This window comes from Trachemys scripta, chromosome 5 (genome assembly GCF_013100865.1).
Source record: "Trachemys scripta elegans isolate TJP31775 chromosome 5, CAS_Tse_1.0, whole genome shotgun sequence".
Lineage (NCBI taxonomy): Eukaryota > Metazoa > Chordata > Testudines > Emydidae > Trachemys > Trachemys scripta.
The window spans coordinates 65,607,703-65,631,319 of NC_048302.1; the positions used below are offsets into that span (position 1 = coordinate 65,607,703).

Consider the following 23,617-nt stretch of genomic DNA (forward strand, 5'->3'; position numbering starts at 1 on the left):
ATTAGATGTATTCCTCTGACTAGTATTATTAGGTGCATGGTATATTTTCCAAAACACGTACTGGGTATTGGTAATGTGGAATTTGAAATCATTCTGAGTACAAAGTGAGTTTGGCAAAAAGAATTGGGACCATGATTTTCAAGTAGACTGAAATGTTAACTAAACTTGTTTGTCTTGTTTGTTTACAGATGTACAAAACTTTGCCATCAGAAGCCTGTGGATCTGAAAGATGATAATACTGAAAAACACTGCCCTGTTACAGTGAATCCTTGGCATATGAAGAAAGCTTTCAAAGTTATGAATGAATTAAGAAGGTATGTATTGTGTTCATTTTATGCACATGTATGGGGGACAAACAATTTCAATTGTTCACAAGTGTTTTTTTTTTTTTTTTTAAGTTTCTGCTGTAAATAGGATGTGTAATACCATGAACGTAGCTTTCCAGGTAAACCAATAAGATGAATGATAAAATTAAAAAGTGGTAACTTATTGATAGTCATAAAGTAATCTGATGGAATCTGTACTATATATTCATATTGCTCTTAACAAGCTAGTCAGAGCTATTGCTTATGTGTTGGCTTGGCAGAATTCAATGTTTATTTTTTTTATAATTTCAACAAAAATAAACCACTGATATCTAAGCATTTTTCTATTTTTCTGGATATACATTTTCAAAGTTGCACAACATTATGGATTTTAAGCATTTTTTATTTTTGTATATTTAAATTTTCACAGTTGCATGAAATTATGGGGGGGTCAGACAATAATTATTTAATGACAGTAGATATTGAGATTCAAAAGTTAGTTTATAATAATTAAAAGAAATTGTTAACATCGCATCAAAATATACAAAGTAAATAAATTTGAATTTGATTTAAAGATATCTAGTAGTATTTTTCTTACTTGAAATTTACAGATAGGCAAAGTATCAGAGGGGTAGCCGTGTTAGTCTGAATCTGTAAAAAGCAACAGAGGGTCCTGTGGCACCTTTGAGACTAACAGAAGTATTGGGAGCATAGGCTTTCGTGGGTAAGAACCTCACTTCTTCAGATGCAAGTAATGGAAATCTCCAGAGGCAGGTATAAATCAGTATGGAGATAACGAGGTTAGTTCAGTCAGGGAGGGTGAGGTGCTCTGCTAGCAGTTGAGGTGTGAACACCAAGGGAGGAGAAACTGCTTCTGTAGTTGGATAGCCATTCACAGTCTTTGTTTAATCCTGATCTGATGGTGTCAAATTTGCAAATGAACTGGAGCTCAGCAGTTTCTCTTTGGAGTCTGGTCCTGAAGTTTTTTTGCTGTAAGATGGCTACCTTTACATCTGCTATTGTGTGGCCAGGGAGGTTGAAGTGTTCTCCTACAGGTTTTTGTATATTGCCATTCCTGATATCTGACTTGTGTCCATTTATCCTCTTGCGTAGTGACTGTCCAGTTTGGCCAATGTACATAGCAGAGGGGCATTGCTGGCATATGATGGCATATATAACATTGGTGGACGTGCAAGTGAATGAGCCGGAGATGTTGTAGCTGATCTGGTTAGGTCCTGTGATGGTGTTGCTGGTGTAGATATGTTGGCATCGAGGTTTGTTGCACGGGTTGGTTCCTGAGTTAGAGTTGTTATGGGTGCGGTGCGTGGTTGCTAGTGAGAATATGCTTAAGGTTGGCAGGTTGTCTGTGGGCGAGGACTGGCCTGCCTCCCAAGGTCTGTGGAAATGAGGGATCATTGTCCAGGATGGGTTGTACATCACTGATGATGCGTTGGAGAGGTTTAAGCTGAGGACTGTAGGTGATGGCCAATGGAGTTCTGTTGGTTTCTCTTCTGGGCCTGTCTTGTAGCAGGAGGCTTCTGGGTACACGTCTGGCTCTGTTGATTTGTTTCTTTATTTCCTTGTGTGGGTATTGTAGTTTTGAGAATGCTTGGTGAAGATCTTGTAGGTGTTGGTCTCTGTCTGAGGGGTTGGAACAGATGCGATTGTACCTCAGCGCTTGGCTGTAGACGATGGATCATGTGGTGTGACCGGGGTGGAAGCTGGAGGCATGAAGGTAGGCATAGCGGTCGGTGGGTTTTCGGTATAGGGTGGTGTTAATGTCGCCATCGCTTATTTGTACGGTGGTGTCTAGGAAGTGGACCTCCCGTGTAGATTGGTTCAGGCTGAGGTTGATGGTGGGGTGGAAGCTGTTGAAATCATGGTGGAATTCTTCCAGGGTCTCCTTCCCATGGGTCCAGATGATGAAGATGTCATCAATATAGCATAGGTAGAGAAGGGGCATGAGTGGACGAGAGCTGAGGAAGCATTGTTCCAGGTCAGCCATAAGAAACTTCCTCATGAAGAAACTTGCACAAATACAGACAGATATCTTCCTTTCCAAATGGAAACGGATGGACATCATACCAAATGGACTGAAGGTGAAAAATCCATTGCTATCTACATACTGCACAGACCACAGTGAGAGATTATGCCATACATTATCAAAGAAACTGAGGAACCACCTGATCAGCATCCTATACAGCAAACAGGAAAACATCAAGAAAGAGCTCTCCAACCTGGAGACTTTCATAAATAACCAACCCTCCACTCGAATGGACTTTACTAAATTAAGACAGGAGATCTACATTACACACTTCACCTCTCTACAAAGGAAAAAGGACCGTAAGCTGTCTAAAATCCTACCTGCCACATGGGGCCACAACAGGGGTACCCCTAACTCACCCAGCAATATCGTCAATTTATCCAGCTACACACCCAACCCAGCAGAAGAGTCTGCCCTATCTCGGGGACTCTCCTTTTGCCCCAGCACTCCCACGAACATGACACAGTTCTGTGGTGATCTGGAAGCCTACTTTCGCCGCCTCCGACTCAAAGAATACTTTCAAGATAACAGTGAACAGTGCACTGATACACAGATACCCTCCCACCAACAACACAGGAAAAGGAACTCCACATGGACTCCTCCTGAGGGTCGAAATGACAGTCTGGACCTATACATAGAATGCTTCCGCCGACGTGCACAGGCAGAAATTGTGGAAAAACAACATCGCTTGCCTAATAACCTAAGTCGTGCAGAACGCAATGCCATCCACAGCCTCAGAAACCACCCTGACATTATCATCAAAGAGGCTGATAAAGGAGGTGCTGTTGTCATCATGAACAGGTCTGACTACCAGAAGGAGGCTGCCAGACAACTCTCCAATACCAAATTCTACAGGCCACTTTCCTCAGATCCCACTGAGGAATACACTAAGAAACTGCACCATCTACTCAGGACACTCCCTACACTAACACAGGAACAAATCAACATACCCTTAGAGCCCCGACTGGGGTTATTCTATCTACTACGCAAGATCCACAAACCTGGAAATCCTGGACGCCCCATCATCTCGGGCATTGGCACTCTCACTGAAGGACTGTCTGGATATGTGGACTCCCTACTCAGACCCTACGCCAACAGCACTCCCAGCTATCTCCGTGACACCACAGATTTCCTGAGAAAACTACAATGCATTGGTGACCTCCCAGAAAACACCATCCTAGCCACCCTGGATGTAGAGACTCTCCACACAAACATCGCCCACACAGATGGAATACAAGCTGTCAGGAACAGTATCCCTGATGATGACACAGCACAACTTATTGCTGAGCTCTGTGACTTTATCCTCACGCACAATTATTTCAAATTTGGTGACAATATATACCTCCAGACCAGTGGCACCGCTATGGGCACCTGCATGGCCCCACAATATGCCAACATTTTTATGGCTGACCTGTAACAACGCTTCCTCAGCTCTCGTCCACTCATGCCCCTTCTCTACCTACGCTATATTGATGACATCTTCATCATCTGGACCCATGGGAAGGAAACCCTGGAAGAATTCCACCATGATTTCAACAGCTTCCACCCCACCATCAACCTCAGCCTGGACCAATCTACACGGGAGGTCCACTTCCTAGACACCACCGTACAAATAAGTGATGGCCACATTAACACCACCCTATACTGAAAACCCACTGACCGCTACGCCTACCTTCATGCCTCCAGCTTCCACCCCGGTCACACCACACGATCCATCGTCTACAGCCAAGCCCTGAGGTACAATCGCATCTGTTCCAACCCCTCAGACAGAGACCAACACCTACAAGATCTTCACCAAGCATTCTCAAAACTACGATACCCACACAAGGAAATAAAGAAAATCAACAGAGCTAGACGTGTACCCAGAAGCCTCCTGCTATAAGACAGGCCCAGAAGAGAAACCAACAGAACTCCACTGGCCATCACCTACAGTCCTCAGCTTAAACCTCTCCAACGCATCATCAGTGATCTACAACCCATCCTGGACAATGATCCCTCACTTTCACAGACCTTGGGAGGCGGGCCAGTCCTTGCCCACAGACAACCTGCCAACCTTAAGCATATTCTCACTAGCAACCACGCACTGCACCATCACAACTCTAACTCAGGAACCAACCCATGCAACAAACCTCGGTGCCAACTCTGCCCACATATCTACACCAGCAACACCATCACAGGATCTAACCAGATCAGCTACAACATCTCCGGCTCATTCACCTGCACGTCCACCAATGTTATATATGCCATCATATGCCAGCAATGCCCCTCTGCTATGTACATTGGCCAAACTGGACAGTCACTACGCAAGAGGATAAATGGACACAAGTCAGATATCAGGAATGGCAATATACAAAAACCTGTAGGAGAACACTTCAACCTCCCTGGCCACACAATAGCAGATGTAAAGGTAGCCATCTTACAGCAAAAAAACTTCAGGACCAGACTCCAAAGAGAAACTGCTGAGCTCCAGTTCATTTGCAAATTTGACACCATCAGATCAGGATTAAACAAAGACTGTGAATGGCTATCCAACTACAGAAGCAGTTTCTCCTCCCTTGGTGTTCACACCTCAACTGCTAGCAGAGCACTTCACCCTCCCTGACTGAACTAACCTCGTTATCTCCATACTGATTTATACCTGCCTCTGGAGATTTCCATTACTTGCATCTGAAGAAGTGAGGTTCTTACCCACGAAAGCTTATGCTCCCAATACTTCTGTTAGTCTCAAAGGTGCCACAGGACCCTCTGTTGCTTTTTGTAAATTTCAGTTATTATTGATGGAGATATTCATTTGTTGATTTGGGTGTGTACAGTGAAATCGATGCTTACCAACATTTACTGATAAAAAATCTAATCCTTCCAAGCCTGCTTATGGGGTATGAAAAGTATTTGAAAAATTATGTTTGTGTTTCAGTGACACTGTCTGTTGCATAGTATATTTCAAATAAGTTCAGTTAAGATGTCACTTTTCACATAGGCCTCTTATGCACTAGGAAAAGCGTTTTGTTAAGTTTCCCATCATTGCAACACTGGAATCCCTGTGTTGATACTGTTCTTAGTATCATGTCAATTAGACTATTTAGTAAGAGAATTAGGTGATGTAGTACTCAAAACTGTTTATAGCTGGTCTTACAACAGGTTCAGCTGAATAAGTGTTGACAATGATGCAAAATTTTTGCAGAATTTCCCTAGTGTAGACAAAGCCTGAGGCTAGGTCTACACTACCTGCCTGAATCGGCGGGTAGAAATCGATCTCTCGGTGATCAAATTATTGCGTCTCGTCGGGATGTGACAATCGATCCCCAAATCGACGCTCTTACTCCACCAGCGGAGGTGGGAGTAAGCGCCGTTGACGGGGAGCCGCGGAGGTCAATTTTGCCGCTGTCCTCACAGTGGAGTAAGTCGGTTCCGATAGGTCGAATTTGTGTATATTAAATTGCCCCTTCCCCCCCCCCACCCTGTAGTGAAAACCTGCCCTGAGATTTTAAACTTCATATACCCTACCTTTTCCCCCTACCTTACCTAAAAATATTAACCTCTTTTGGCATAAAACAACAATCTGTATCTCTTAGTAAAGTTGCCTCTATATTTGCTCTTCACTTGTTGCATGTGGCTATGTCTTCTTGCTGCTACCGACACTGTGGCCATACTTATTTATTGAACTTTGACAGCTTGTGCTACTCTGGACAAACATGGAGATTGCAATCTACATCACGCTGACTGTTTAGTTAAAGACATTATACATAGCCTGAGAGTAAGCTATGCCCTTTTAAGTGTTCCTGCCCATCCTTACACTGCTGACCAAATTGAATGGTTGTCATGCTACACCCTACCACATTTCTTGCTTCTCCAAGGATTATGGTAACCAGATTCACAACGTCAAGGAATGTGGCAGAGCTGCAGGGTCAAGTGAGTGATTTTTTGGAGATGAGGGAGAGTGTAGAATTAGAGGTCATGTCTAAGAATGAATCGTAGGTTTTATCGTGCCCAGAAGTAACAAACCCGATTTCAGTTTTGCTGTTGCATTGCAGACAAAGTGAGGTGACTTCCCAGCAGAGTTCATTGTTGAAGGCCCTGGATTATTATTTTAAAAATATACTTCAATTTCCAGGACTTATTAAAGTTAGGATTGCTGTTGAGAGAGTACAAGCAGTTTTTGTTTTGTATTTATAAACAATTGAGAGGCTTAAATGGGAATGGTGCCAAGCAAACCTCAACTATAGTTGCATTTAGTAGCATAGCTGCCACAAATGTTTACTGATGATACTGAAAGGTGGCTTCAGTTTGAGTAAAATTTAGTCAAAACATTAGGACCTTGTCAAGTCACATGATATTTGTATTTGCATTTCTTTTGGATTTGAAATAATAAACTGAATTACTTTAAGGTTGACTTCAGAGCAATGGGCTTAATTAGATTTATTTGACTGTTTCCTCTAGACTGTAATAGAAAGTACACTTCTACCTCGATATAACGCTGTCCTTGGGAGCCAAAAAATCTTACCGCGTTATAGGTTAAACTGTGTTATATTGAACTTGCTTTGATCCACTGGAGTGCGCATCCCAGCTCCCCCAGAGCACTGCTTTACCGTGTTATATCCAAATTCGTGTTATATCGGGTCGCGTTATATCGAGGTAGTGGTGCATTAAAAACTCAGTATTAATGCACCTTAGTTTGATTATGTTGCATAATGCATTTCCTTCGGTTTTAAATTTCTTGCCTTTTAACTTAAGATCTGTTTTCATATTATGGGAACTATTTAATAGGTATTTGATCCTCTTTGAAAGTATTCATTATTGTTTACTATACCTCTAGCTTTCCCTTGCTTGTCTTTCCAAATGAAATTATCTTAAACATTTTAATCTTTCTATGGAAACCTTCTTTATACCTCTGACTTCTGTTTAGTGTCCTTCTGTGGTCTTGTGTATCAGCTTTGAGAATGAGTTGACTAAAATAGATTATATTGTTCAAAATAAGGCAGTATCTTAAAGTAGGCATTTTGTGTACTATTGAGTATTTTTTAATACTGCCTCTAAGCTCACTTTCTTTCATTTGGGCAGCAATCTAAGCAAATATCTTTTGAGATATTTGCGCTTCAGTAGACATTTTCTGTAAGGTCATAACTATTTAAGAATCCCTCAGCATGAACACTGAAATTCTTTCCAATGTGTATAACCTTTCACTTGCCTACCATTGAATCTTGGCTGCTGTCAAGTTACCCATTTACCTGGTTTTGTTCTATCTTATCAAAGGTTTTCACAATCCTTACATTTCTTGACTAATCTGAATAATTTTGTCCTTGGTAAATCTTACCACTTCATAAATCACAATCTTCTCTAAGTAGATGTCAAATATGCTTAACATCGATCCTAGTGTTGATCACTGGGACACCAATCTACTAACTCTTACACACCAGCTGTATGTCTTCACTGAAAATGCTACAGCAGCGGTTCGGGGTATACCCTACCTACACTGAAGGGGGAGGGGGTTCTTAATTCACATCCTTAAGAGGCGGTAGCTAGGTTGATGGAAGAATTTTTCTGTTGACCTACCACTATTTACGCTGGGGGTTAGGATGGCATAACTACATCTCTCAGGGGTCTGGATTTTGTGGATCTGCTATGCAGATGTAAGTTCCCCCCAAAATTGAAAATTGTCCATTTAGTCCCTATCTTTAGGCCTCATAATAATCTGTTTTTATCATGATGGAACTTCTTACTCATGCTTCCCAAACCGCTTTAATAGCTGATAAACAAGGACTTCCAAAAGCATTCTAATTCGAAAATGGTTAATATTACAAAATCTAGACTGGTTTCTTATATTGCATATGTACCAAACTATGTTACCGCCAGAGCCCCTTGGTAGACTCTGATTCTGCAGCTGAGTAGCTTGTCACAGAATTGCTTCAGTGTATCCTTTCATTATTTAAAAAAAAAAAAAAAAGTTTCTAGTCTTTGTGATTATGGTGCGGACTTCCAAAAGATAAGCTGAAAATAACCAATGTACTGATGTCTGTACACATCCTGAAATAATAGTTCTACAAGGGGTAAACTGCCCCAGTGGTCTCACTACTTGTAGGTAGTTAATTCTCAAACCTAAAGATTGACAGATTTTGACTATTTCATTGCTGAGAAGCAGATACATTCAGCTACTGTACGTATTCCACATACCAAACCATCTCTCAGGTCCCCAAAACCCCAGTTGTCTCCTATTAAACTGCCAAAAAATCCACCTTATCCCTTACTCCTTGTGGCAACTAGCACAATGTAGGTGTTAAATTATGTGTTAATGCAAAATCTGCAGCATGTTGAAAACAAATGTAATGGCAGTGTAAAAGTGAATATTTAAAATGTAATGAAATGGGATACCGTTCTGATTGTATTACTTCTTTCATGTTTAATTTACTACAAACTTCCATTTTAATTGTCCTGAGCAGGCAGAATTCTAGTCTGTTGCGCTGCTGTGGAAACCCACAGGCCTTGCTGAAGAACTTAAGTTCAGCTTGCCCCTGTGTACATGGGGCCTATATGTAAAGCTTCAATGACTCTTTTTCTTGGTACCAAAGTGTAAGGCCCACTGTTCTGTAACTCCCAGGATAAGCGTTAGCAGCTCTTAACAAAAAATGGGTACGATGTGGGAGGGCCCTTTGTTAGCGGCTTGCTCTTGTTAATAACAAATTTACATGAATTCTCCAGCTCCTTCTGAGCACTGAGTATCCTCTGGGCATGGTGATTAATTTAAATGATTTATTGATAAATCCAATTGATGAAGTAACAGCCATATCCTGGGCTAAAATCTGAAGCTGAGAGAATTTATGAGCACAGAATATAGCTATTGAACTCTCTGAAGTTGTCCTACGCAAGTGTATTCTATCTTCACACCTTCTTGTAATTCCCTCTGCCCTGGTATGCATTGGCCCTTAGAACTCCACATCCCCATACCTAAAACAAACATGGCTGTCTTTTTTTCTGTCTACTGTCTGCTGCATTCTGTTGTCTTGGAGCCAAAATATTGCTCTAGGCCAGGGAGAGACTGGAGTTTGCCATTGGTGGCAGCAGTAGGTAGAGTATGCAATTGATCACCCCCAGCCTATCAGAAATGCTGAGAATAGCCAGATTTTTAACTTAGATCTTGAGAGATTTGACTATGAAGAGTAATGGTAAATTGCAATGGATCTTACTGGACAGAGGTATCTAGTGAGTGTGTTACAAAGATCTGCATGAGGCCAGGTTTTAAATTAAAAAGTTAATAAAGAATTTCTCTCGGAAAGAAGAGGGAGGAAACAGTGTACTGTAAACACTCAGGAGAGAAATACAAATGGATCTAGAAAAGTTACAAGGTGGGTGAGGTAATATCTTTTATTGGACCAACTTCTGTTAGTGAAAGAAACAAGCTTTTTGAGCTACACAGAGCTCTTCAGATGTGGGAAAGGTAATCAGAGTGTCACAGCTAAATACCAGGTGGAACAGATTAAGCATAAGAAATTAACACATTGCAAGAGACCATTCAAGATGAAGTGACAATTAACACTTCTGCAGTCACAGGACAAAGGAGGGTTAGTAGGTTACAAATTATTGTAATGAGCCATGAAACCAGTGTGTCTATTGAGGCCATGTCTACACTAGCACTTATGTCAGCAAAACTTTTGTTACCAGGGGGATGAAAAAATACCAAGGGCTGCCAGGCTCTAGCTCTTAGTGTCCCACAATGCCTCACTTCAGTCAGTGAAAGTGCTCCTGGTGAGCATGCATGCACCACTGACAGAAGGAGCAAGTGTGGACGTGAATCACCATTTTAATTACTGTGGTGACTGTACGTCAACTTAACTTAAGTCAACTTAATTTTCTAGTGTAGACAAGCCCTAAGTCTCTAGCAAAGTTATGAATTTAAGTTCCCAGGTTTGTCATTTGAAGGTGTTGTGCAGGTTTCCTTTGAGGTCAAGTACTGAGAGGTAGATATTGAGTGATCGTTTTTTAAAGAGTTTGCCCATGGGTGACAGGATGTTTTTGTTATTTATTGTTTTTCAGTCTGAGTTCTATCGAGAAAATAGTAATTGCCTGACTTCACCCAAGTCCTTGTTGGGGCATTTAATGCACTGGATGAGGTACTCTATATATTGTGGTAGGCATTAATAGGATGTATGGATCTTAGAAGGTGTTGGGGGTATTGATCCACTTAGCAGTGGAGATATGTCTACAGGCTTTGTATCTGTCATAGCAGGATCTGCTGTCATTTGATTTGGTGTGTCCTGGTCTGTGGGGAATCTTGCTTCTGATTGTGAGCTTAGAGAGATTGGGTGCGGTGGGGGGTTGTTTGAGCCCGTAAGAGGGGATTTAGGAAAGATTTCTTTCAGGATGTGGTCCCCATAAAGTATGGATTGCAATTGTTTGGTGATGGCCCACACAGATTCCAGTGTGGAGTGGTAAGTGATAATTAGGGGTGTGTAGTTGGTGGGTTTTTTCCTTTATTGAAGCAGATTTTCTTGGAGTATTTGGATGGCCATTTCCATCATGCAATTTACTTCTCTGATGGAGTGTCCTTGTTTGGTGAAGGCAGTTTTAAGTGTGTATCGTGGACTTTCTTCTTGGAGCATATTCTGTGGTGTGTGAGTGGATAACAGATTTCTTGTTGTGTTTGGGGTGGGTACTAGAAATGAAAGTAAGTGTGGTGATCCGTGAGTTTCTTGTATATAGTTGTCTGTAGGGTTTCCTTGTTGAAGCTGATTGTGGTGTCCAGGGAGGTTGATGCTTATGGGGGAGTGTTCTAGAGAGTTTAATGGATTCGTGGTGGTTCTTTTAGGAGAAATTGTGGGATACACACTTCACCCACTTAAAACTGCCTTCACTGAACAAGGACACTCCATTGGAGAAGTAGATTGCATCGTGAAATGGTCCATCCAAATATCCTGTGAGAATCTGCTTGAATACAGGAAAAAAATCCACCGACCGCACACTCCTAGTTCTCAGCTACCACACCACACTGCAATCCAGACGGGATATCCTCAAACAATTACAAGCCATACTAGATGGGGCCTGCACACTGAAATTAATCTTTCCCAACCCCCCTCTTCCACCTTGTCTTTCTCATGTCCTGGGACCAATGTAGCTGCAACAACACTACCAACTAAAGAAGTTGGAAATTCAGGCATGCTATGTTTCATCCTAGAAAAACTTAAGCTGTTTTTCTTGGTTCAGAGATTTTTGATGATGAAGATATACTTGAAAAGTAGTAATAACAAAGAAGACTTTATGGTGATTTTGAATACTAAACAAGGCATGAACTTGCAAAGTAATACAACAAAGAAAGCCACTCTGAAGTTTGGGCTTATCACTGACTGGGAAGCTCATAGCCCTGATCTACATGGGAGTGAATCTTAACCTTTTAGTATTTGTCCATATTGATACATGGCATGGAAAGAGGATTCCTCCAGAGTATATAGCGTCGAACTCTGACAGGCTGATATAAGTTGTTCTATATTTGGCATTTGCTTTTATCCAAGCAAGAAAGCAGAATTAATTAGTTTGCGCCTAGGTAGCTGCATGAACCCAAGCACCAGCTGTAAGTATACAGCTGTGTGTTTTTTGAAACTGAGTCAAAAATTTTGTTTTTATCAATATTGTTTTTGTTGGGGAAAAAGTCATGTTTACTATAAGGTAAATGTTATGTGCTTTTCTATTATGGTTTTTCTTATGTAAAACTACTCTTCCTTTGATATTTTTTTTTTCTTCAAACAGTCAAAACTTGTTGTGTGATGTGACGATAGTAGCTGAAGACATGGAAATTGCAGCTCATAGAGTCGTACTAGCTGCTTGCAGCCCTTACTTCCATGCCATGTTTACAGGTACTAAATATTTTTAACACTTGTTACTTTTAACTATCATCAGACTATGCTGAAGTGCACAGGCAAAAAAGTTTTGTTTTGCTATGCTTTATTTATATAGTAATAAGACATTACAATTATAGGAACCTTATATATTTTATATGTTAGTTTGTTCTAACTTTGAAGGGAACTGTCGACTTGAAATCCAGTGTCTTTGTATAAAGGGAGTTAAAAGTAGGTTTGGGTGATTCTCTTTCTTCCAAGTCCTCCTGACAATGCTTAGTATTTGTCTATCTTGTTTTATTTATTTTATTTTTCTCTTCCTTTTTCTTTGTGAAAGATGCACACAAACAGGGGAAACAGTAGAAAATGACTATGTAAATTGCTGTCACATGTTCAAAGTAAAGGAGAAAGAGATTCTCTAACCTTTTCAGTAGTAATAATCCTATGTAACAGTAGGTTAAATCACTTTTTTCTGGACTTTAAGTAGATGATGTCCCTTTTAACATCTCTTCTTTTCCCTAAGTAAATTCCTCAGTTCTATAGTGTTGTAAGCTGTTAGACATGAATGCTTTCAGTGGCTTTGGCAGCTGCAGTGCGTATTTTGGTATTCTTTGGATAATTGAGTGACAGAGATGCTGTGCATTGTTGGCATAACTTTTCTGTGCAGGCTGGATTTTGCCTCTTCTCACTCCACGCTAATAAATTGCTGTTATGTTGTTACAGCAGGCATGTTAGAGGGTTTGTAGGTCTAAAGTAGGTTTAGATCCTTAATGTCTCCCAGTGGATTTTGAATGTTGAGGATTTACTTCTTCACTAGTAGTAAATTACTTTGAAACCCTCTCATGGAAGATGCTGTCAAAATGAAAATTATTATTAAATGTGTATTTGATAATTTTATTTTAAAATTGCTTGGCTATTTCCTCCCACCCTGTGGTATACTCTGGTCCTTAATGTTTCCTTATTTTTTTTCTTGAGGACATGGGACATCAGAAATAATCACTGTGATATGCATTTTACAACTTCAGTTACATTACTGATATGGGGCATGCAGGTAAAGAGTAAACATAAAATGTTGACAACTAAGTTTCAAATTAGGATCAGAAGTTCTAGTGGTATATACAACTGTGTATTGGGAAACAGGGATCACTTTACTGAGATTAAACTGTAAATTTAGGATAGACTTGATTTGTTTATGATATGGAATTGACTGAAATCTGTTAACATTTTCTTTCTGCTAGGACTGACTCGTCTTCCATTCTGTGCTTTCTTCTCTCCTTCACCCCACGTTTTTGGCTGAATATCCATGTAGTGCAGCATAGAAATGACATTTAAATAATTCTCCAATTATTAATTCTTAAGTGTTCAGTTGTGGTTGATACACAGATTACCAGTGAAAACATCGAGGTGTCCTTGTGGCACTTTAGAGACCAACAAATTTATTTGGGCATAAGCTTTTGTGGGCTAAAACCCACTTCATCAGATGCATGGAGTGGAACACTCAGTAGGGAGGTATAAATACACAGCATATGAAAAGATGGGAGTTGCCTTACCAAGTGGGGGGTCAGTGCTAACGAGCCAGTTCAGTTTAAGTTGGAAGTAGGCAATTCTGAACAGTTGACAAGGAGTGGAAATCACTTTTGTAGTGTTAATGAGGCCAATATAAACAAGGTGGCCCATTTTAAACAGTTGACAAAGTGTGAGTATTTAGCAAAGGGAAATTATTTTTTGTAAAAACTATGAGGAGTACTTGTGGCACCTTAGACTAACAAATTGATTTAGTTTTTGTAGTGACCCTCTACTCCCAGTTTCTATTCAGGCCTAATTTGATGGTATCCAATTTGCAAATTAATTCCAGTTCTGCAGTTTCTCATTGGAGTCTGTTTTTGACGTTTTTTTGTTGAAGAACTGCCACTTTTAAATCTGTTGAGAGACCAGGGAGATTGAAGTGTTCGCTTTCTAGTTTTTGAATGTTATAATTCCTGATGTCAGATTTGTGTCCATTTATTCTTTTGTGTAGAGACTGTCCGGTTTGGCCAATGTACATTGCAGAGGGGCATTGCTGACACATGATGGCATATATCACATTGGTAGATGTGCAGGTGAACGAGCCCCTGATGGTGTGGCTGATGTGGTTAGGTCCTATGATGGTGTCCCTTGAATAGATATGCGGACAGAGTTGGCACTGTGGTTTGTAGCAGGGTTTGGTGCCTGGGTTAGTGTTTTTGTTGTGTGGTGTGAAGTTGCTGGTGAGTATTTGCTTCAGGTTGGGGGGCTGTCTGTAAGCAAGGGCTGGCCTGAGTCTCCCAACGTCTGTAGGAGTGAGGGATCGTCCTTCAGGATAAGTTGTAGATCCTTGATGATGCGCTGGAGAGATTTTAGTTGGGGGCTGTAGGTGACGGGTAGTGGCGTTCTGTTACTTTCTTTGTTGGGCCTGTCTTGAGATAGGTGACTTCTGGGTACCCTTCTGGCTCTGATTACCAGTGAGCATTGATATTTTTATCAGATTAAAAAAAATCATCCTAGTTTTCTGTTCAACTCAAACAAAAGCAACTTTTTCTATTATGCTTTTTTTCCATCTCGTTGATAATGCAGAAATGCAAGCCTATTAAGTTAGCTGTATTTTAAATGCTGAGTAGTATTATGTCACACATTCAAAATATCTCTATGTAAACAGACTAACCATTTATTCAGTGAATCGGTGTGGTGGGAGTTTTAAACCCAACACCCAATGTTGCTTCAAGGATTGGCAGACTGTGTGCTACAGGTACAAATGCTTCCTTCCAATAAGAACCAACCACACTGCCTATGCTATGTGGCCATTCTCCACTGACAGAGTCCTAAATTTAATCTTTAATTCCTATTTATGTTACACTTCTAATAACCCACATTTCTACCTGTTGACCTGCAAGTTTCACTCACTTAACTGGTTACAACCAAAGGGAAAAATGGAGGCATTTTCTCCATCCAGAGTTATAATTGTAAATGCTAACATTTTGAAAGATATTAAACCTCACACTTTAGGGTTTACATCAATCTCTAACTACTAGGGATTGTGAGGAGATATAATGTGGAGGGACAGATTATCCCACTTTTCATAACGTGAGGTTGCATGCACCATCCTCTCAAACATCTGGCACTGGCCACAATCAGCGACATGATACTGGGCTAGATGGACCACAGGTCTGATTCAGTTTGGCATTTCCTGTGTTTCCTGTAGATCAGCGGTTCTCAACCATTTTCTTTCTGAGCTACCCCTCCATATGCTATATAAACTCCATGGCCCACCTGTGCCACAACAACTGTTTTTCTGCATATAAAAGCCAGGGCTGCCGTTAGGGGGTACCAAATAGGGCAATTGCCCAGGGCCATTCGCCACAGGGGGCCCTGCAAAGCTTAGTTGCTCAGGATTCAGCTTCAGCCCTGGGTGGCAGGGCTCAGAGCCCCTGAGCTTCAGCACCATGCGGTGGGGCTTCGGCTTTCTGCCCTGAGCCCCAGCAAGTCTAATGCTGGCCCTGCTTGGTGGCCCTCCTGAAACCTGCTCATGGCCACCTAGGGGGCCCTGGACCTCTGGTTGAAACCACTACTCTAGAGCCTAAATTCTGACAGAAGAACTCAAGAGAAGAGGCAGGAGTGGAGAAGCGTTGTCCTTCCTAGCCCTGGTCTGTCCCCCCCATCCAAAGATAGAACCTAATGAGTTGCAGAAGCAAGGAGCCCTGATAAAGAGACTGTCAGATTCTATGGTGATAGGAGCCACATAAGTACGTTAGATAGTCTTTTAGTAACTTCAGATAATGTGGGTTACTCTACCTTTAGGCTGTGTGTGGCCGCTCTTTATCGCTGGAAGAGAGTTCTTCCAGCGACAAAATTAAAACCATCCCCAACAAGGGACAGTAGCTTCATTGACAGTAGTGCAGCTCCCGGTGACTAAATTAATCAGACTACAAAATTGTATTGCAGGTGAAATGAGTGAGAGTCGAGCAAAGAGAGTTCGAATAAAGGAAGTAGATGGCTGGACGCTGAGAATGCTTATTGATTATGTTTACACTGCTGAAATTCAGGTTACAGAAGAAAATGTACAGGTAAGAGAGTAAGAACTTCTCCTAATTGTGGTGTTTCTGTGGTGTCTGACATTTTTTGCTCTTCCAAAATAAGGTGATTTTTTTTCTTATACTTGCAAAGATAATAGGATTTACTGCTAGAATCTTAACCTTAAGAGAGAGAAAAATATTAGAAAGAAATTGTGTGATCACAGAATTCTCCTTTTTTCTTAAGTGCAAAATCAGGCTCCCCAAGACATTGATTACCTACATTCAAATCCTCAGTACTGCATGTGCTGCAAAGAAAACACCAGTCACTAGTTTGTAGTTTCTCACAAATGATAGATTGACAGTAATCTTGCTGTCTACTAGAGAAAGTATCAGCAAGCCCTTAAATAAATAAACAAAGGGATTTTGTACTAATCATGTAACTTTGCTAGTGAAAGTCAAGTGTGTGTGTGTGTGTGTGTGTGTGTGTGTTCGTTCTGAAATGTGGCTGTTCCCTGCTTGAGAAAAGTCCCATTACTGCAAAGTGAAGACCTCTATTCACAGTATAGCTACACCAGCTATAAGAGCCTCTGCACTACTAATTTGCTTCTATGCTGATGTAGAAAAATTCCCCACCTTTGTGATGGAAGGGTAGTTCATGCTCCCAAGGCTAGTAATCACACATCCTGTACTCTGGGCCTAATCCAAAGATCACTGAAGTCAATGGAAAGACTTCAGTGGGCTTTGAAGCATATCATTAGTGCAGTAAACGTGATATCCCCCACACTCATCAGTTTGCTGCTAGTGTTCTACCTGCAAGGCTACCTTGGAGTTTTCATTCTGATAGTGCTAGTTTGCACTGAGTTTTTGTCTTAAAACAAACAAAAATAAACCTCCCCCTTTAAATTAAAGTTTAGTTTATTGAACATTTCCTTTACGTTAGTCCACTAAGTCACCTACTACCACTTGGTCCAAGCTCCTAAGTTCTCACTTTGTCAGTGACCTACTAAGTCTGGCTTTTTTTTTTCAGCTCAAGGATGGACTCTTGCTAGTTAGCTCTATATTTATATCAATCAGTATTTAGCTCAAGGACTTTGCCCATCCCACTCACTCAATCAGCTGATCTTACCTATGACTCATTCATGGCAGACACACTTCAAAGAGATTAGAAATGTCGCAATGAAAGAGTCTAATCAACAATGAAAAATAGATAAAAAAATTAGTTTTTATCCCTCCCACTATAATATTTTCTTACTATATATCATCGATTCAGCCCTTCCCTCTTCTTTGCTTCTGCTGCTTTAAGATCTGAAGTAGCTATTCTGGAGAGTTAATGCTGGTTGTTTGATAAGAGGTGCTGTTTGGTAAGCTGTATTTAGGTCTCCAGTTGCTCTTGTTATCCTCTGCCTTTGTTTCTCCACTCCCCCTTTTTCTTGCTCTGAGCATTAGATCACTAGCCATTCACACACAGTAAACCCAGAGGGGAAAAAATTGTGCGTTGTTATATGCACCACATACTTGCGCTTCAGTCTTTCAGCCAGAAATGAACAGTTTACTGCTAGGCATTGGACTGAGATTATCAGCTCTTTCTTGGCCACAGAATAGCCATCAGTTGGAGTCACTACTGGTCTTAGCCAGTTTGAATCAGTGACCTGGAAGTGATAGGCTTCATATTGCATTTTACAAATCAAAATAAATGTTCCATTACCAGCCCCTGTAGCAATCTAGGCCACGCGTGTTCCCATTCTGAAACGGTAACTTCACATCTTACTAACTACACCTCTACCCCGATATAACGCGACCCGATATAACACAAATTCAGATATAATGTGGTAAAGCAGCGCTCTGGGGGGGGAGGGGGGGCGGGGCTGTGCGCTCCGGCGGATCAAAGCAAGTTTGATATAACGCGGTTTCACCTATAATGCGGTACGATTTTTATGGCTCCTGAGAACAGCGTTATATCGGGGTAGAGGTGTAGTTCTCTTTGGATATTGTTGGCTTGTGGTATTACTGTCTGAGGGCTTTGTCAGCCATATAATAAATCTTTGATGATGCTGTGCTGTATCCTGCCAAACTAGCAATGGTACAGATCTCTTAATGTTGTTGTGGAGAGCTCTTGCACTATCAAAAATGACAGAGGTTTCATTAATACTCTTCTCACGTGTTCATGGCAGCTCCTTTTTGCCCATTCAGAAAAAGTTTGATTCCTCGGGCAAAACTTCTCCATATATACCTTGATGACTACTTGTGCAGGGGACTGGACTTGATGACTTCTCAAGGTCCCTTCCAACCCTGTGTTTCTATATCTTTCTAACCTTCAGTACATAACATTAGGATGGATGGCCAAACTTCAATTAAAAATGAAGTTCTTCTTGTAAGGGCTTTTGTTTAGAGTTTTCTTTCTGACTCTGCAAGCAGCCTTGTGTGTTTTGGATGCTAGTTCTGTCTGAGAGGACATATTTTAGTATGATGTTGACAGTGTTGGCTTCCTCTTGTGTTTATGGGCATGAGAAGTAAAATTTCTGTATTCTAGTAGTAGTATGAGGGATGTTAAAGGCCAGATATCCACAGGTTTAATGCTTCTGAGTCTGATGCAGCTTTCATTTTCACAGCTCCAGATTACCTGGCTGTTTGAAGATGAATCTAATGATGTTGGGGTTGGTAATTTATATAATGTGACCTGGTGAGTGATCTTACCGTTTGTAGTTACTTTGTATATTGAAAAGACAGTCTAGCTTTGATTCGGACTAGATTTACTGAAATAAGAGTTGCACTTTTGAATGTCATCACATGCATTCGTGTCATGGAATTGGCTATAAATGGAAATATATTTCTCTGTGACCCTCATGTTTATTTTAGCTAAAATCTATTTTATTTGTATTCTGCTAATACTCACATTAAGTGCTGTCCAAATACACCATGGGCAGTTCCTGCCCCAGAGATTTAAAAGTTAAGATGAAAAAAGGCTACCCTGAATCTTTTGGAAGGATAATCCAGTGGTTAGATCCCTAACCTAGGCAGTGGGAGATACGGTATTCAATTCCTACTCTGTTGCAGACATCTATGTGACCTTGGGACAGACTTAGTCATTCTGTGCCTCAATTCCCCACCTATAAAATGGGGCAAATAGCACAGAGGTCTTGTGAGGGTAAACACCTTGATGATTGTGAGATGTTCATGTTCAGGTATTGTAAAATACCTAAGATATAATATAATAGATCCTGTTATACTGTGTTTGTAGACTGATTTACTGAACACCTGAGAGGCTCCCACTTAAAGGTAGCTTCTTATGATATTTACATGTAATACATTTAATAGGACTGGAAGTGCTATGGTCAGTATATTCAGATCACGTTAGGAAACTTACTCTACTAAATCAGCAAATCTATTAAATGAACAAATATTCAAAAAGTGTGTGGTTTTGCAGTTTCCATGGAGAATAGCTATACACAACTGCACTAATGTGGCTATGCTATGCACATGTGCAAATAATTATAGATTAATACCTAATAGTGGAAGGACCATTCTATATATACTATTGTTATGCTAACTGTCCTCTCAGTCCATCTGTTAACAGGAAAATGAATTTGAGCTTCTTCCTTGATTCACTTTGTCAAGTAGAAAAAAGTTGAAATAGCCATGATTTGCCATTAGCTGTTACATGAACATGATGTATTTTCCATTTGAAACAAACGTACTGAGTTTGACTTGTTTTTGCAAATAGGTACAAAATACTACAATGGAGTCATTGTAGTGTAGTGGTCTTTTGGGCCTGGCTAAATGGTGTGAGCTGGTATTAAGTCACTATTAAATTAGTTTTAACTAGCTATTCATATATTGTGCTAAGCTGCCTTGTTTACTTTGACTTAGAGATGGTCATGAGCAGGAGATCCCTTTATTAAAAGTTCTGTGTAAGAATTACTTGTGTTTTAGGCTTTGTTAAAGAGCATTTTGTTTAGAAAAATCTTTCTTTTGTGAGAACATGTTCCTTCAAAGGTCAGATTGGCAATCAAGTGAACCAAAAAAGGATCAGTTTATTTTCCTGTAATGTGTGGAAACCGAACACCTGTAGGCTTGGATTGGTGGTGGATCGAAGGAACTAGTAAAAGAGGTACATTTTGTACACTTGTTCATAGACTGTTTCCTGCATGCAAATCTGAGACTTCATTGGCCTTCCAAAATTTCCTCTGGTAAACTCAGGGAATGTCTACACTTACTGGTAGATTGGCACTGCTGCAATCAATGCGGCGATTGTTGATTTAGCACAGGGGTGGCCAACCTGAGCCTGAGAGGGAGCCAGAATTTACCAATGTACATTGCCAAAGAGCCACAGTAATACGTCAGCAGCCCCCCATCAGCTCCTCCACCTGCTCCCAGTGCCTCCCACCCACCGGCAGCCCCGCGGATCAACTTCCCCCTCCCTCCCTGCACCTCCCAATCAGCTATTTTGTGGCATGCAGGAGGTTCTGGGGAGTTGGGGGGAAGGAGGAGGAGTGAGGGTAGGGGGTCGGAAGGGGTGAGTGGGGGCAGGGCCTGTGGCAGAGCCTGGGGTTGAGCAGTGAGCACCCCCCCAGCACATTGGAAAGTTGGCGCCTGTAGTGCCAGCCCCAAAGTCGGTGCCTATACAAGGAGCCGCATATTAACTTCTGAAGAGCAGCATGTGGCTCCGGAGCCACAGGTTGGCCACCCCTGATTTAGCAGGTCTGGTGAAGACACACTAAATTGATGGGAGAGCACTCTTCACCTCCCGAAGAAGCGTAAGGGAAATCAACGGGAGATGCTCTCCCATTGACACAGCGTAGTGTAGCCACCGCAGTAAATGGATCTAACTACGTCAACTTCAGTTATGTTATTCACGTAACTGAAGTTGCGTAACTTAGATCGATTTACTGCACTAGTGTAGACCAATCCTCAGATAGTAAGTTAAAGGTAAAAGATGGTTCTTGCTTAGGTTTTTCTTAGTCCCTTATTTTAACATCAGTGGTAGATCTTATTTAAAGTTAAAATGTTATTTGACAAATTCAAGAGTGAAACAGAAAGAAGAAATGAATCATGAAATGATAGTACATGATTCTAAGAAATGGTAGGAGGGAAAACTGCACAGAGAAAATAATGGATTTCAAAAAGGCAGACTTGAGCAAACTCAGGAAATAGGTAGGTAAGATCCTAAGGGGGGAGCAAGTTTAAGGGGATAAATATAACAAACACTGCAAGCATGTAGGGACGGAATTAGAAAGACCAAGGCACAAAATGCAACTAAACTATCTAGAGACAAAAAGGGTAACAAGAAAACATTCTACAAATACACCTCTACCCCGATATAACACGAATTTGGATATAACGCAGTAAAGCAGCGCTCCGGGTGGGCAGGACTGCGCACTCCGGCAGATCAAAGCAAGTTCGATATAACACGGTTTCACCTATAACACGGTATGATTTTTTGGCTCCCGAGGACAGCTTTATATCAGGGTAGAGATGTACATTAGAGGCAAGAGGAAGACCAAGAACATGGTAGGCCCATTACTTAATGAGAGGAGAAAAACAATAACAGAAAATGTGGAAAAGGCAGAAGTGCTGAACGACTTTTTTGTTTCTGTTTGCTACTAACCTTTTTGGTGAAATCGGACATCTAACATAGTGAACACAAGTGAAAAGGAGGTAGGATCAGAGGCTACAATATGGAAAGAACAAGTTAAAAATTACTTAAACAAGTTCATAGAATCATAGAATATCAGGGTTGGAAGGGACCTCAGGAGGTCATCTAGTCCAATCCCCTGCTCAAAGCAGGACCAATTCCCAACTAAATCATACCAGCCAGGGCTTTGTCAAGCCTGACCTTAAAAACCTCTAAGGAAGAGGTTTCCACCACCTCCTTAGGTAACCTATTCAGTGTTTCACCACCCTCCTAGTGAAAAAGTTTTTCCTAGTATCCAACCGAAACCTCCCCTACTGCAACTTGAGACCATTGCTTCTTGTTCTGTCATCTGGTACCACTGAGAACAGTCTAGATCCATCATCTTTGGAACCCCCTTTCAGGTAGTTGAAAGCAGCTATCAAATCCCCCCTCATTCTTCTCTTCTGCAGACTAAACAATCCCAGTTCCCTCAGCCGCTCCTCATAAGTCATGTTCCAGCCCCCTAATAATTTTGTTGCCCTCCACTGGACTCTTTCCAATTTTTCCACATTCTTCTTGTAGTGTGGGGCCCAAAACTGGACATAGTACCCTAGATGAGGCCTCACCAATGTCGAATAGAGGGAATGATCACGTCCTTCGATCTGCTGGCAATGCCCCTACTTATACAGCCCAAAATGCCATTAGCCTTCTTGGCAACAAGGGCACACTGTTGACTCATATCCAGCTTATCATCCACTGTAACCCCTAGGTCCTTTTCTGCAGAACTCCTGCCTAGCCATTTGGTCCCTAGTCTGTAGCAGTGCAAGTTAGATGTCTTCAAGTCGCCAGGGCCTTTTGAAATACATTCTAGAATACTCAAGGAGCTGACTGAGGAGCTATCTGAGCCATTAGTAGGGCTGTCAATTAATTGCAGTTTTAATCACACTGTTAATAGAATACCAGTTAGAAATTTATTCAATATTTTCAGTGTTTTCGTTCATTTTCATATATATTGTATTCTGTGTTGTAATTGAAATCAAAGTGTACATTATTTTTTATTACAAATATTTGCACTGTAAACATGATAAAAAAAAGAAATAGTATTTTTCAATTCACCTCATACAAGTACTGTAGTGCAATCTTGTCATAAAAGTGCAACTTACAAATGTAAAACTTTAGAACCTACATGTTCACTCAGTCCTACTTCTTGTTCAGCCAATCGCTAAGACAAACAAGTTTTACATTTATAGGAGATAATGCTGCCCTCTTCTTATTTACAGTCTCACCAGAAAGTGAGAACAGGCATTTGCATGGCACTTTTGCAGCCGGCATTGCAAGGTATTTACGTGCCAGATATGCTAAACATTCGTATGCCCCTTCATGCTTCGGCCACCATTCCAGAGGACATGCCTCCATGCTGATGATGCTCGTTTTAAAAAAAAATAATGCGTTAATTAAATTTGTGACTGAACTCCTTGGGAGAGAATTGTATGTCCCCTGCTCTGTTTTACCTGCATTCTGCCATATATTTCATGTTATAGCAGTCTCAGATGATGACTCAGCAAATGTTGTTCATTTTAAGAACACCTTCACTGCAGTTCTGACAAAACACAGAGAAGGTACCAATGTGAGATTTCTAAAGATAGCTACAACACTTGACCCAAGGTTTAAGAATCTGAAGTGCCTTTCAAAATCTCAGAGGGACGGGGTGTGGAGCATGCTTTCAGAAGTCTTAGAAAAGCAACACTCTGATGTGGAAACTACAGAACCCGAACCACCAAAAAAGAAAATCAACCTTGTGCCGGTGG

At 41.0% G+C, this 23,617-nt stretch overlaps 1 protein-coding gene across 3 annotated transcripts in view; it reads left to right on the plus strand.

Annotated features, from left to right (window-relative positions):
* Positions 1–23,617, plus strand: part of KLHL2 (kelch like family member 2) — a 126,002-nt gene that overhangs the window by 7,195 nt on the left and 95,190 nt on the right. For 2 of the 3 annotated variants that reach the window (XM_034771925.1, XM_034771927.1), the window contains exons 2-4: positions 189–314; positions 12,082–12,188; positions 16,128–16,249. In XM_034771925.1, coding sequence (XP_034627816.1) covers positions 189–314; positions 12,082–12,188; positions 16,128–16,249 — 355 coding nt within the window. Of the gene's footprint in view, positions 1–188; positions 315–12,081; positions 12,189–16,127; positions 16,250–23,617 lie in introns of those variants that run through there. The other variant, XM_034771926.1, reaches the window with a different exon arrangement.